At 38.3% G+C, this 16,267-nt stretch overlaps 1 protein-coding gene across 1 annotated transcript in view; it reads right to left on the bottom strand.

Annotated features, from left to right (window-relative positions):
- LOC121655112 (calcineurin subunit B type 1) overlaps positions 1-16,267 on the bottom strand; it is a 38,756-nt gene that overhangs the window by 1,159 nt on the left and 21,330 nt on the right. Inside the window, exons 3-5 of the mRNA XM_042009536.1 lie at positions 6,454-6,630; positions 2,583-2,642; positions 2,171-2,355 (exon numbers count right to left, since the gene is read on the bottom strand). Of these exons, the coding sequence (XP_041865470.1) occupies positions 2,171-2,355; positions 2,583-2,642; positions 6,454-6,630 (422 nt within the window). The remainder of the gene's footprint in view (positions 1-2,170; positions 2,356-2,582; positions 2,643-6,453; positions 6,631-16,267) is intronic.

Raw genomic sequence — 16,267 nt, 5'->3', positions numbered from 1 at the left:
AATTGACCAAAGAGTTTAGGAAACTTCAATAAACTTTTTTTCCAGGGTTCCAAGTTGCATCAAAAGCTTGAGTGTGGACAGTTGTGTTTTACACCATTATTTCTTCATCTGTTAAGCAGGTCTGGAGGCTGTTCCCAGTATAGTATTTCTATTTGGAAGCCATTTCTGGAAACCCCCCCCCCCCCCCCCCCCAAGAAAAATAAATCTCCAAATAGAAGATAAACAGAGCATGTTTGAGCTGCAGAGGCAAAACAAAACCAGATCAGACTTTGCCAAAAGAAAAAAACAAAAAAAAAAACAAAAAACTAAGGCTCGGAAACAGGATTCTTTAGACAGACGATACTAAAACCACAGTTGAACAGGATGACGCGAAAAAAAACAAAGATATTGAAAAGATTGGGCATTGTTCATGATCTGAAGCCTACACCACCATCTGTAGAACGTGGAGGGGGTGAAATCATGAGCATGCATGGGTACCAATAACTGGGTCACTACTGTTTATGATGAAGACAGCTGATGATTTGACCAAAGACAAGCAGGCAGGTGAGTGTACATGCGCTGTCAGCTCCGATTCAGCTAAATCGATGAACAATGACCCAAAATATAGAAATTTTTGATCAAGTGTGTTTTGCTCAAAAAGAGAAAAAAAAATTGAACTGCTCAATCAACTTCAGTCCTAATCAAAAATACCAAAAAAATATAAATATTCAATTTATTTGAAACCTTTTTAATGTTAATATGATTAACAGTTGACATTTGTTATTTAAAATGTTCTATAAATTAGTGAAAACATCGATTTCGATCTTTAAATAAAACCCACATTCCCTGTAACATGTATAATATAGAAAATAATTCTTTTTATGTATTTTTTCATAAAAACAGTGACATTGTGATCAAAACTGCATTTAAATGGTTCAAAACATTTGAATGATTACATATGTTTTAGTTTACGACCCTGAAAAGGTAGTAAATTTATCCCCCATGTCCTCCCATAAGGGGTAATACATCCAAAATAGTGGCAAAGATTGAGGGAAAAATCACCTGAAAAGGACAAAAAGAAAAGTCTGTAGTAATCTACAAGGGCTCAGGTCCCAGTCTTTGGTGATTAGTTCCAGACTTCTGGAAGTTGTTGCCTCCAAAGGCTTCTCAAAAGATGCCCAGACTTATTATATAACTAAAACTTTAATATGTTCTCATAAATGGCTAAAAGTTAACAACTTGTGTCAGTGTCTAAACATTTCTGGACCTGACTGTACTAAGCGATTTGTGTTCTCAGGCTGGTGGGAACAGCCTGTTTCACAAGGACATTGTGACCTGACATGGAAGAAACAGCCATCACTAATGATATTAGTGATGGCTCTGCTCTTTTGTGTCCCCCCCTAAGAGATGATGGTGAACCAGCAGGGCTTGAAAGTGACGAAATCTTTCCCCCCAGTGTAGGTGTAAGTACTCTATTCCTTCTTACCACTACCAACCTTCAAACAAAATCTATTTTTATCTTAATATTATTTTCACTCTAATTTGTTTCTTTGGCAAAACAGTGCCCAGACGACAACAGTAAAGAACAAAGTATTGCTTGAAGTTTGACGTGTTTGAGCTGTGCAGCATCTCCTGCACAGTCCCAAAAATACACTCCCACAAGGACGGAGAGTCATTTTAGTTCAAGGCTCTGGAGATGGAGCTGTCAAATGAGGGCCTTATATCTTTCAGTCAGAAATCAAGTCTTTTATTTCAGAAAATTCTCTCTTGGGTCTAAGTGGAGACAAGCTGGTGCATGTTCCAAAAGGCGAACACTTGTTGAAATAACTTTTTTGCCTTTTGATCTTAAATTAGATCATAAACATCTTCAACTTTCTATCTACATTACGAGACTGGTTAATAAATCTGTGACATCACAGAATCACAGCTTAAAACATGGATTTTGATCAGTGTCTTTACAGAAAAGATGAACACTAAAACTGCTGGGTGATAAAGACCAGAGTGCACTCAACAGGCCAAACACTGTCTTTCAAACAGGATGCATGAAGTTGAAACCCAAACCTACCGAGCCTCTCGAAAAAAAAAAAAAGCCAGTGGTGTTTTCAGAGTTTGACCTTTGCCTCCACCACAACATGCTGAATCAGCAGTAATGTCACCTCCCCCAAAATCCCCCAGGAGAGCTTTGACTTACTGCACAGAACTCTTCAAAGGATATCCTGCCGTCTCCGTCCTTGTCTGCGTTTATGATGGTCTTATCCACGATCTGCTGGAGCTGTGTGTCCTTCAGGTTGTTGCCTACCATCATCTTCAGGACTTGGAAGAGCTCACCGTTGGAGATGTAGCCGTCCTTGTCCATGTCGTAGATCCTGAAAGCGACTGTGGTGCAAAAAATGTATATCAGTTATATGTAAACACAACTGAGTACCAAACACTACATGTCTTTGGCAGATTAAGCTCTGATTTTTTTGTTCTCTCCTCTTGCACCAATAGGGTTAGATGAGACAAACAGAGGAGCAGGGACACACAAGAGACATATTATTTCCTGTTTTAAGTCCCAAAACAGCAAATGCATGCGGTAAAAATAAACAAGCAGCTTCACTTACATCGCAACTTCTGTTCTTTGTCCCCCTTGACACTGAACTGTGAGACTCCTTCGATAAACTCTGCAAGAGGAGAAAAAGTCTTTTCAGCAAAACCAGGTTCTACTTCAGTGTCACAGACAACATCTTAATGCTTTGACCCTGTTATGGCTGTTCATGAATATATTATGAATGTGTGCTGCTTAGTTTAGTTTGTGAGTCTAAAATTAAATTAATGTAATTATTGCTTTTATGCACAATAAAAAGACATAAAGGTCTGATTATTTTTAATCACACGTTGTGGTTAAACTCATTGGTGAAGGTATACTTCTGGGGATACAATTCAATGAGTGAATTTTCTTCACAAGTAAAAAGATGTTTTATAAATCACACTAAAGGCTAATGAAACTGCTAATTGCCCAATACTGTATGTTTAAATGAAAAGATGACGTCTGGCCTGCAGCAAATATGAGAACATATAATAATTTAAATTACTCGTGTATACTGCCACTGTCCCTGCAGTATTTAAAAAAAAAAAGTATTAAAAAACCATGATCATGATTGCAAACCTTAAAAACTGAAAAAAAAAGATAAAATGGTCAGAAGAGGAGCAGCAGCGGTAAATCACAGCACATCAGGATGCTTTCATGCTGCATTAGTTTAACAAAAAAAAAAAAGTGGTAAAATAAAGGTCATACTCAAAACTGGATTTGCAGATTTTCTGTTGAGGTGCAAAACTTTTTCACTGGAACTCATTGTACAACAGTTCCCTGGTAGAAAATAATTCCTGTTGGCTCCATGGTCATAGCTGTACCGGTGTGAGGCTTCCAGAAATATTTACACTTGTGGACCCTTCGGTTAATGAAAGAAAAACTCACAATGGCCACAGAAATAACTTGAATCTGACAAAAGTAATAAATAAAAATTCTATTAAACATAACCAATGAAAGTCAGACATTGTTTTTCAACCACACTTCAACAGAATTATTTAAAAAAATGAACTCATGAAACAGGCCTGGATAAAAATGATGGTACCCTTAACTTAATATTTTGTGGCACAACCTTTTGAGGCAATCACCGCAATCAAACGATTCCTGTAACTGTAAATGAGACTTCTGCACCTCTCAGCAGGTGTTTTGGCCCACTCCTCATAAAGCAAACTGCTCCAGTTGTCTCAGGTTTGAAGGGAGCCTTTTCCAGACGGCATGTTTCAAGGTCCTTCCAAAGATGCTCAATAGGATTTAGGTCAGGGCTCATAGAAGGCTGCTTTAGAATAGTCCAGTGTTTTCCTCTTAGACATTCTTGGGTGTTTTTAGCTGTGTTTTGGGTCATTGTCCTGTTGCAAGACCCATGACCTGCAACTGAGACCAAGCTTTATGACACTGGCCAGCACATTTCTCTCTAGAATCCCTTGATAGTCTTGAGATTTCATTATACCTGCACAGATTCAAGACACCCTGTGTCAGATGCAACAAAGCAGCCCCAGAACATAACAGAGACTCCTCCATGTTTCACAGTAGGGACGGTGTTCTTTTCTTCATATGCTTCGTTTTTCCTTCTGTAAACATAGAGCTAATGTGTCTTGGCAAAAAGTTCCATTTTTGTCTCATCTGTCTATAGGACATTCTCCCAGAAGCTTTGTGGCTTGTCAACATGTAGTTTGGCAAATTCCAATCTGGCTTTTGTATAATTTGTTTTCAGCAATGGTGTCCTCCTTGGTCGTCTCCCATTAAGTCCACTCTGGCTCAAACAACGACGGATGGTGCGATCTGACACTGATGTTCCTTGAGCTTGAAGTTTACCTCTAATCTCTTTACAAGTTTTTCTGGATCTTTTGTTACCGTTCGTATTATCCGTCTCTTTGATTTGTCATCAATTTTCCTCCTGCGGCCACGTCCAGGAAGGTTGGCTACAGTCCCATGGAGCTTAAATTTCTTAATAATATGTGCAACTGTAGCCACAGGAACATCAAGCTGCTTGGAGATGGTCTTATAGCCTTTACCTTTAACATGCTTGTCTATAATTATCTTTCTAATCTCCTGAGACAACTCTTTCCTTTGCTTTCTCTGGTCCATGTTGAGTGTGGTACACACCATGTCACCAAACAGCAGTGACTACCTGTAGCCCTATATATAGGCCCACTGACTGATTACAGGATTGTAGACACCTGTGATGCTAATTAGTGGACACACCTTGGATTAACATGTCTCATTGGTCACATTATTTTCAGTCTTTTCTAGGGGTACCATCATTTTTGTCCAGGCCTGTTTCATGAGTTTTTTTTTTTTTATTTTTTTTTAATTCTGTTGAAACATGGTTTAAAAGCAATGTCTGATTTTCATTGGTTAAATTTCATAGAATTTTTATTTATCATTACTTTTGTCAGATTCAAGTTATTTCTGTGACCATTGTTAGTTTTTCTTTCATTAACCGAAGGGCACCAACAATTTTGTCTATGAGTGTAAAACACTTTTATTCATAACTGAGGAAAAAAATGTATCTTTATCTTCTTAGCTGCCACGTTCCTGATAAACAGGTATATTATCAAGTAGGGCTGGGGGAAAAGTTATTTTTTTATTATTTTTTTTTTTTTTAGATCCATCATGATGTGGACATGGACAATTCTGAATCGATGTACAAATGTTAAAGAAAAAAAAATCGATTCGATTAACTGCTTTAACCACTGACTTTAAGGTAATTTAAAGGGCACACTGGCGAACCATAAAGGAAGACATCAGGATTTAAGGATAATTAAGAAAAGAACAAACAAATATACATAATGTACGGAAACTTTGGCTTTGGGTGACTTTGTTTGCTTGGAAAGTCCGGTAAGTCAAAGTTTGATGCAATCAAAGAAGTGAACTAGTCCGCCTACAATCGTAGCTCTGATTAGCTTGAAGTTAACCAAATACAGGGAGCGGACTATAATGCAAAGGTCAGATGTGGAAGAACGTGGTAAAAGTTCTGACAGAAATTAGATCAACAGAAGACCGCTAGGCTCTGATGCAGCTCCATGATTGTCACAACAAATTTGAGAAATCATGTTACACGTTTTCACCAAGAAAGCAGTCACACAGGAAAAAAACGATGCTTCAAGATGCACTGATTTTATAATCGCATCGCAGCCATCTGAACCATAAACGATCCGAACTGCTGTGTGCCTCAAAGATTCCCACCCCTACTATCAAGTTGATTTCTTTAGCAGTTGGTGAAGCTTCAACTTAATTGGTGAAAGTTAACCCTCATATTACACTGCGTTATGGCTGCCGCAGCCATTCATGGATGTTTTAGTCAGTGGTTTGGTCCACACTGGGCGCACGTGTCAGAAGCATCCCAGAAGCATGTTGTCGCGACTCTCCGCTAAACATATGTGCTGAGTCTACTTTGGATGGAACACGCATCCAGAACGCGTCAAACTCAGCAGATTTCCACTCGCTTAACCATGTAAAACATTGCGTCATTAATCAGTCAGGGTGTCTCAGTGTTTTTTTTCTTCATACATTTATTCTGAAGTGGAGAATCACAAGATTCTCCAATTCTCCTGTGATTTTGTGATCTCATGGCTCCAGCTAGGTGGACTGCGCTCGCAGGCGCTCTGCACCTGACACGCTCCCGGTGTGGATTGACACACCACGGAAGTCGGAACAAAACCGCGGAGCAGCCGTAATGCGGTACACATGCACCCAGTGGAAATCAGGGGTAAGACAGTATATCTACAAAGAGAAAGATCCATATTTCATGAAAGATAAGATACAGTACAGTTGTAATCAAATTTGGTTAAAGTCAACTCGTTATGTTTATATACCAGCATGATGTGGCATAGTGCAACAGACTAGAATACAGCAGCAGAATAAAGTATTGGTAGTTCAACACACTAGCAGAGTTTGCTGCATACCTTTAAAGTCCACTTCTCCGTTCCCATCTGTGTCGAATATGTCGATAACCCTTTGCACCAGCGGGTTCTGCTGCAGCTCCGGCAGAGACATGAACTCCTCCACGCTGAGTGAGCCAGAGTTATCTAGGTCGAGTTTCTTAAACCTCTTCCCTAGCCTCTTAATCTCATCAGCATCGACTGGACAAAGAGAAAAAGAGACAGAAGGGGAAGATCTGGATGAGACTTTTTCCTTCATGGACATTCAGCAGATTTTACATTCATCTCCTTGATTATCATAACTGTGAAAATATCATTTATGAATTGTGCAGAGGTCTGATAAACATTGGCCTGATAGCTTCTAACTGTACACCAGGACATGAGGAATAAAGGAAAGTTTAAACAATTAAAAACTGCACAGACCACTGCTCCTCTGTAGCCATGTCATACACAGACGGGTTACAAAAGGAATCACATTGTCTAAGCCAGAGGATGTTTATGTAAATATAAATATCCTTGCAAACACCTGCATGAACTAGTCGTAAATTTTAGAAGCCACCACTTGCAACTAGGTCAAGGACAACACTTCCGGCCTACACAGGCCCAAGCTAACAGCTCCAAGCCACAGACCCACACTAACCACAGTACATCTTGTTCTGCTCTTCTCCAGCAAGAGCTGAAACAGGAGTAACTAGTAAAAAAGCTCCACATGCAAGACTGCAAACCTAACAGGAAACCAAATCTGATAAATATCTGACAATACTCATAGAACCTAAATTAAAAAAACAGAGAGAACAAACTGGTCAGAGCTGTGCAGAGGGGTGAAGGAAAAGGAGTCACAGAGGAATTACATTTAAGACCTTGACATGTACCAAAATGTAACTTGAACAAACTTACAGGCTTTGTTGCCTAACGGTGCACCTGTACCAGAAGCTGTTTGGACCCTTTCTTCCCCTGCCATCAGAAAACACCTCACCTCTCTGGCTGGTACACTGAGCAATAGCAAGGAGTAATCCAGAAGCAATAACAAAGCCAGTTGTTAATTACTATATAAGCTCATTCACATGTCACGTGATCACACTGGCCAACCACAAACTATTACATTACCTGCTTTAATCTGGGGTCCTAAATGGCATGGGCTATTAATCTTCATACATTAATAACAGACAGGCTGATAAATTTATTAAGCTTGGATACCAGTTCATTCCAGTTTTATTTTACTGTCTACCAAAAGGACATTCAGTTTAACTTCATGACAGGCACTGGTAAGACTGAAAAACTGATCTGAACATAAACTAAAATTACAACACAGTGGAAAAGGCATTTCTGTAAGCTGATTTCTCACTGAATGTTTTATGCTTGAATACAAGCACAACAGGTTACTGCGTAGTTTGATTAAACCGAATCAAGATCTCAACCCTTCTCAACCCAAGATTGTAAGTTGAAGCAACAGTCTATTACCCAACTATCCCACTTCTTAAAATATGATGCAAAGTAAGAAAGGGAGAGAGACGATTGTGGGTGGTGTTCTAGGTTTTAACACTCAAACACGCTGTGCTACATCAGCTCGATGACTAATATGAGTGCAAGTGTGGTGGAGGATAAGCGGAGGAATGAGAGAGGGTGAGAAAGACAGATTGAGAGAAGGAGAAAGTTGCGATGGACCCAACTACAGGGACAGACTTGTGATAGTTACAACACAATAAACCTATATGATGAAAGCCCACTTTTAAGCTAACAGTTACTGTCAGTCCTGAATGGAAATATAGATATTTCTGAATTGTACAAGTAATAAAGAATTTAATTTATCTTCAAAACTGAATGTAAATTAACACATTTTATATGAGATAAAAAAAAAATACCAAAAACATTCTTTTTATATTTTATATTGAGTTGTACCTGTTGTAGCAACAGCTTCTTAACATTTCTTGTAACATATGTACTATAGAAGTTCTTTCACTGATGCATTTAAGCATTATGTCAAAGGAGAACGGAGAGCTTTAACTTTTGGATAATTTTAAAACAGTCTATCTTTTCCTTTTCAAACATTCTGTTAAGGATTGGACGAGCGCTTTAGGTTCTCCCCACAATTATCCTTTCCCTAGCTCACATTTAACTTCATTATCAGTCCAGTAGCAGAAGCAGCATGATGTAAACTTTACCATGTTTCACAGCTGGTATGGTGATCTTGTATCTATGGGCTTTGTTTTATTGAACACAAAAAAATGAATGTGTAGCATTCACAAAGAGCTCTTCTTTAGTTTCTAAACAACATCTAAGAAAGATTACAGCTTATTAAACAAAACTGGGGCAATGATCATAAATTAGATGCATTAAGAAGATTCCAAGTGAATTACATACCTCAAAAATTAGCTTTACCTCATCATTTTATGTTAATTGATGAGGTAATGCTAACAAAACCCATAAACAGGAACCTGGAAAGGCAGAAGCAAAGCACCGGAGAGTCTATGGTGAGCGCAAAGTGGCTGAAGTGAAATCAGAGAGGCATTCTTTATATTAAAAGCACTTTGACTTCAGCTAAAATAATTAGGGAACGTGACAAACATGTGAAACCATCAAGTGAGGGATGTAAAGGCTACATTCAAGTAAATTACAAATTCTAGCGAAACCTTTACTGCTAATGATCTGCATCCATTTTAATTGTTAAAACCGGGGCTTTTGCGCCATTTTGCTCCCTTTGGAGCTAAGACTGATCATCTCATCTAGAGTTTATTCCCTTGACACACTGATCCCCCCACACTACAATGAGACCTGAACTAAAGTCATGAACTTATCTAAGAAAGCAGGTTGGAGCAAACATTGCCACAAACTAGCAGACATATTGTCATGTGTTCTAAACAAGAGCAATCAATGTTTATACTGCTCATTGCACATAACAAGAGGATTTTAGAATTCTGTTATTATTTTTATTATTTATTATTAACTCAGAATATGCTAATATTTGCATCGATTCAAATGAAGTATCCTGCTACCAGTACATTTTTTTTTCCTGTAGATTGATTTTCAGTGGAAATATGTTGGCATTCCAGTTAACTAACAGGACCTCCTCTGTTTGTTTATGAATTACATTTACAAAATTACATTTTCTCAGGGAGTTCCTTCTTCTGCTCCATCCACGTTGCTACTGAACAGTTTAACCACAGCATCTTGATATTCTTATAAACTGTTGGAAAAAGAAAGATTTCATATCCTCTCACCTGTAGGACTTGGATTTATATTTTTGGATATGAGCATTTTTATACCATCACTCTGCTTCCATTATTGTAAAACCTTTAAAGCTATTTATTTCTTTGTTTTTGCCAAGAATTCTGATCAGAAATAGTTCTCTCCTTACTTCATGCATGTAAGCAATTCATTTAAATCAAAATTCCTGTAAATGTATTAATTCTGGCAAGAAAACCAATGACAATGCCCATTAGAGGAAGCTGGCATATTGTTTCTTTGTTTTCTCCATGACTAATAGTAAAGCAGGCAAAAACCAATCTGATAAATCAAATTTAATGGCTCATAGGTAGAAAAAAAAAATCACAAAAGGGCAATGAGTGCACCAAACAGACAATAGTAAATGCTGCAACTACAGGTTGGAGTTGGAGAACAGAAGACAGAGATAGTGTCTGTTTACCTAGCCAGGAAAAACACATTAACCTTCCCGCTACAAGCCTAAACATGATCTCTTCAACAGTAACACCTAAAATAATGACAGCTATTTAAAAAAAGCTTCACAACAGTAAAGTTGTGCGTTACATTTCCCAGGAACTAAAACAGAGCAACCTGTCAAATACTCATACAATACTCTACATTGTGGTTCTTACAATTGGTGATGCGGGTATACATTTACAACATTTATATCAGATACCTGCAATCAAAATTATTATGTAAAGCCATTTCGGCTTGTTGAAAATAATCATTTTTGTCCTGTGCATCTATAGCAAACAGAGCCCTTCAGTAGAACACTGTCATTGTCATTCTGCATCTAATTTCCATGACATTTGCACATATAAAAGATATATTTATTTCTAATGGGAGGACACCAGCTGAGTTTATTTTTTATGAACCTGACAAGATCTACATCACACATTTAAAATCTGACAGGGTCTCTTTGTCTAGTGGTCTCAAGTTATCAGAGCTGAGCACATGGCAGTCCTGTGACACAAAACACTTTCTTATCAGCAGCCTTCAGTTTCCTGTCCACAGCGGATGACACCAGCTTGGCTCATAACAGCTGAGCCACTACACAGGGCATCAATGCTACAGATGCTGTGTTTGGCATCATAAATCAAAGCCATGCTCTATTTAGCCTGTTGCACATCTAAATGTGCATATTTCAGGGATTAAATGCAAGTAACAATACAACTATTATCAAGGATTCAGCCTGTAGTTATCGTCCAATCCACATTCTGCAAGGAGTAAAAGCAATATCACTGCACAACTTGGGGCAGCTTTCCATTTATGCCCACATGAAACTTGTCAACAAAAGGCAGGATGCATCTTCAGGGTTGTCTAAAGGGCATAATGTGAGGATCTAGACTGGAACCAATCTTAGCTTCTATATTGTGAAAAATTGTACAAAACTTTTAAGCTTTTTAGATAGTACTTATTCTAACTTGTAAACCTGAAGTGTGAAAAACTTCAGAAAAATCTGTAATGCTGGACTAAATGATAAATTTAATCAGGAATATACTCAATAATGCAAAATTTGTGGATGTGACATATGAATCATTCATAATGCTGCTTTACTGACTGAATCTAACAATGCCAAATATTAAGAGTAATAAAAATTTTGAGAAAATCTATTAATAAATATTTCTTTGAATATAAATAATGTTAATATTTCACTAATTTGTGACTCATAAATAATAAAACACTGTGACAACTGAGAAGCTGCGATATGCAATGTCTTGTCACTTTACACATTTATAAACAAACTTATTAATCACGAAAACAATAATCATTAACTGCAGCCAAACAGATATGAGTAAGCTCCATCTTTCAGTGTGACTCCTGGTCACAGTTGGATGTTCTTTTTGTGCTCCATGTCAGGTCAGTAGAATCAGCTGAAGTGCAGATGAAAAACTAAAATGACATTTGCGACACAAACTTTGGTACAGCTGTTGTGCAGGAAATATCTGAATGCAGTGCCCAGATCCCTTATTGCTGTCAGGAGCTGCCAAGAGAGTAGGCGCATGTTTTATTCATGCTAGCAAAGACGAAAGCCTTCTCACAGTCCGAGGCCCCTTCTCAGTCTCAATCCAACGAGTCCCATGTCTGCTAGCATCACAGAGCAACACGGCACCCAGCTGAGCCAAATAAAAACCATGACTAAGGCGGTGGGTTTGTTACATTTACTACAGCTAATTTAAAGGACTCTTTCTGAAATCTGTCATTTTTAAGTGGTAAGAATTGCAGATTTGCATCACTGTTACAGGTTTAGCAGCCAATAAACCGATATGGTATGATTAAGCTATTATTAACTCAAGCCCTTATGCAAATTCAGTCCAAATTCCACAACCATTAGTTTTACAAGTGCCGACTGCCTTCCTCCTTCAGTGCAGCCACAATCTTAAAATGTGGTGCAATGACGTGTACTAAAAACTGTAAAAAAGTAATAAGCTACAAACAAGCCATGGTTTGCTTTTTAAAACTGAATCCAAAACAGTTTAACACTTAGAACAAACTGGCAGTGAATGTAGCAGCAGTTCCTGAAATGACATCGCTTTGATGGAGAAGAGCTGGTTGATGTGAGAGCCAAAAAGGAGAGGTATGAGATGTTCTCTTTTATCTTTTAAAAATACACCTGAACAAATCACTGCACCATCTTGTTTTGTACATTTAATACCCACTTTCTTTTAACTTTCTTATGTTATCTTCCTTTGCTGAAAAAAGAGGAAGAGCAAGAGATGGGTGTGTTTCTAACCTCTGTGTTAGGGTCAAAAGCATGTGAGTTTGAGCACTGGCAGCAAAAAAAAACCCTGCAAAGATGTGGGTGATGCTGCAAACTCACACTCGGATGCACAAACTTTGGTCTGTTGCACATGTTTTTATAGCAGTGTTCTCAATCTATGTCCTCAGGACCCACTGCCCTGCATGTCATAGACGTGTTGACATCTGATTCAAATGCATGAACTTTCTTCATCAAGTTCTTTGCAGCCTGTTAACAAGCAATTCATTTAATTCTGGTGTGTTAAAGTAGTGTTACTTCTAAAACATGCAGGGCAGGGGGTCCTAAGGACCTGGATTGAGACACACTGTTTTATAGGATTTAAATGTGACTGGATTACTTAATCACAACCTTTAGCATCCTTAACACAATTATAAAGGAAAAGCTTTCATAGCTCTTTCATACTAGAGAAAAACAAGGTTTAGATTGCATTTATTTTGATAGTCAATAGCAATTAATAGTATAGTAGAATATTTTAATGGAAGATTTGATGACAAAAGAAAACAATCCAGTCGGAAAGAAATGGTATTTTGTGAGGTCTGCATAACACAGGGGCTCCTCACACTGCTATGCTAATGAGCAGCTCTGAGGGACACCCGATGTAACTGTGAGATGATTATGATAATCTCATACACTTCACCACAAAGCACACACACACACACACACACACTTTCATAAATGCTGTATGCACCCGCAACAGTGTTACTAGGCAACTGGAGCCCATTAACCCCCCAAAGTAGCCCACGTACATACAGAGGAAGAGAAACGATTGTTCATGAGGTGAATGCATGAAAACATGCATATGTAGATATCATCAGCCTGTGTGCACACAGGAGGTATGCAGCAGCCTGCCTTACAAGGCCCACTTGCACAATTTAAACTTTTTTTTTTCTTTTAACTCTGTAAGTACATGCATTTGTCTGCCAGTGAGCTTAAATTCTTTTTACATTCTACAATTTATTTGTAAATTTCAGCAGAACCAAATAAAAAAATAGCTCAATTTTATGTTAAGAAATAACAGAACTTATTACCAGAATTTTGTGTTTGGTACAGCTTTAGTGCAGCTTAATTCCACAAGCTAACCATTAAACAGCAGTATAGCCGTGTGAACAGAAAATCTGCTAAGTACAACCGGCCTCCCCTCCCCGCTTTTGTTTAATTATAAAAACGCAATGTTCCTAAAATGTCATTAATGAATGTGTCCTCCTAAGCATGCTTAGTCCTCAGACAGTTCACCCTGCACATTAATGGAGACATGTGACTCCATTAAACACAGCCAACCTGAACTGAGACAAGCAGGGGAGGGAGTGAGCTAAAATTCAGCTGGTAAATCACTGAAAACTGCAGCCTAAACCCTGAGGTATGTAACTCTCCAAGCATACAAGATAAGACATGAGGGTGGGTAAACATGAGAAGGTTACATGCACAGCTCAGTAATTACACTAGTTTGACACACGACACTGTGCCAATTAGCATAATGTGGTCATAGTGAGTTAAATGTGGGTGTTGATTCCATACTGGAAAACAGCAGCTGCCTGATACAAAATAATGACAAAAACCATAAGAGATTTTAATTATGAGGGTTTTTTTTAACCCGTTTCACTTTTGTTTACTTCATGTGGGTTTGGGTAGGAGAGTTTGGAAAATCCTGATATCTACCACAATACAGACATGGACAAAACCCTTCGGTAATTGAAAAGAAAACTCACAATGGTCACAGAAATAACTTGAATCTGGCAAAAGTAATAATAAATAAAAATTCTATGAAATTTAACCAATGAAAGTCAGACATTGCCTTTCAACCATGCTTCAACAGAATTATTTAAAAAAATAAACTCATGAAACAGGCCTGGATAAAAATGATGGTACCCTTTACTTATTATTTTGTTGCACAACCTTTTGAGGCAATCACTGCAATCAAACGATTCCTATAACTGTCAATGAGACTTCTGCACCTCTCAGCAGGTGTTTTGGCCCACTCCTCATAAAGCAAACTGCTCCAGTTGTCTCAGGTTTGAAGGGAGCCTTTTCCAGACGGCATGTTTCAGGTCCTTCCAAAGATGCTCAATAGGATTTAGGTCAGGGCTCATAGAAGGCCACTTTAGAATGGTCTATGCTTGTCTATTATTTTCTTTTATCTATTTATTTATTTATTACTTTAGTCAGATTCAAGTGATTTCTGTGACCATTGTGAGTTTTTCTTTCATTAACCGAAGGGTACCAACAATTTTGTCCATGTCTGTATGTGCAATACCTCTGAGAAACAGCCTAATTTAAGCTCAAATGAAGATTTTTCTTATGTTTTTCTAATGATAAGAGCCTCTGCTGGGGTAATTTAAACTATCATTTGTCTCAGTCTCCCAATGACCAAGTGCAACACATAAAAATGACATCCTATGCTTCCTTTTCAGTGCAGGAACTTTCATCTTTCAGGCTTTTTTCCCATTGTACTTCAGGATCTAGAAGATTCCTAAAGTTATATAATAATTCAATGGAGAGGAGCCAAGATGGCTGCTCTCAGGTACATCAGGTCATAACAAAAATATTTAAAATGATTGACTTTGTGTAAGGAGCAGCAATTTGTCCTGTATCTTCTAAATAGCTACTATAAAAAAATATATATATAGGACTTGTTCTGAGTATAATCACTCAAATCTAAAGATTAGATTTGAAAAGCCTGGAAAAACCATTTGAAAGGTTAAATCTTTGTTGTTCTTTGGAAATTACTGACTTTTCCCTCATTGTTATACTTTAAAAAATAAATAAGTAAAATGTTGCAAAATCTTGCCTCAGATTTGTAATGTCATGCAGATGTTGCATCAGATAGTTGTGGGTTAACCAATCAGCACTGAGCCACACCCAGCAGGCCCCAAAGTAAATACCTCTGGGCTTTTTTTTTTTTTTACTTTTTCCCTGTAAAAATGGCCCTAAAAGGTGTCCCACATGGCAGTCCCTGCTATCCCAATAAAAACAACAGAACCTAAACGGGTACACGAGAAAAAATGTAAATAAATAAATAAAAAATAATAATGTTTATCTCAAATTACAAAACAGCTTTTAAAAAAAGCTTAAATCCAGCCACATCCTGCAATTCAGACTCATTGTGCTTTGTCATAACAGGGTCACTCAGTTTGAGTTTTAAGTTGGAACAGGATGGTACAGAAAAGAGCACTTAAAAATCTGGGACTCAAAAGATACTCACACATACAAGCACACCTTCCCACTCCCAGTCTTATCTCATTTAGGCCACTGGTAACACGAGGCTACACCGCTAAGTGTATACTACAGAGGTGAGCTCCAGCACTCTGTGCATTAGGCTGATTACTCCACTCTGATAATGTACAGCTTGTCTGCGTGAACCAAATTGAGGACAAAACGAGGGCAGTGCATTGATGGTGTATATTTATAGCCATGCCGTCATCAGAAAACCCCCAACTCACCCCACCACCAGAGGCTCTGGCTCCCGCCCTCAGGGAAACCCCTAGCAACAAGGAACTCCAGCAAGCCGCCCGCTGTTTATTTTGGGCAGCCGTAGACAGGGCTGCAATGCTTTCAGGCTTGCTGGTGCGTTTCTCTGAGAGCATGATGTGCTGAGGGGGCACTGTGTGTGTGTGTGTGTGTGTGTGTGTGTGTCTGTGTGGGGGTGAAGTGAATAGCAGAACAGTGGGCACGTGCATGCTCTTTAGCAAAGCATGCACTGCAAAAGGGCATGTGTGTGTGGAGGTGTGTCTCTGTGTGGTTTGTCTAAATGTGCATGTTGTTACAAGTAGGCCATTAAATTTTGCCTAATCTAAGCGTGATAAAACCAGAAGTGATGAGATAACACACTGACAAGAAGGCGCGTTCCTTTCTAGGTTCCCTACCCCAGCACAAAAATCC

This window comes from Melanotaenia boesemani, chromosome 16, assembly GCF_017639745.1.
Source record: "Melanotaenia boesemani isolate fMelBoe1 chromosome 16, fMelBoe1.pri, whole genome shotgun sequence".
NCBI classification, from domain to species: domain Eukaryota; kingdom Metazoa; phylum Chordata; class Actinopteri; order Atheriniformes; family Melanotaeniidae; genus Melanotaenia; species Melanotaenia boesemani.
Note: the sequence above shows the minus strand (reverse complement) of the source record. Positions and strands in the feature narration are given on the sequence as shown.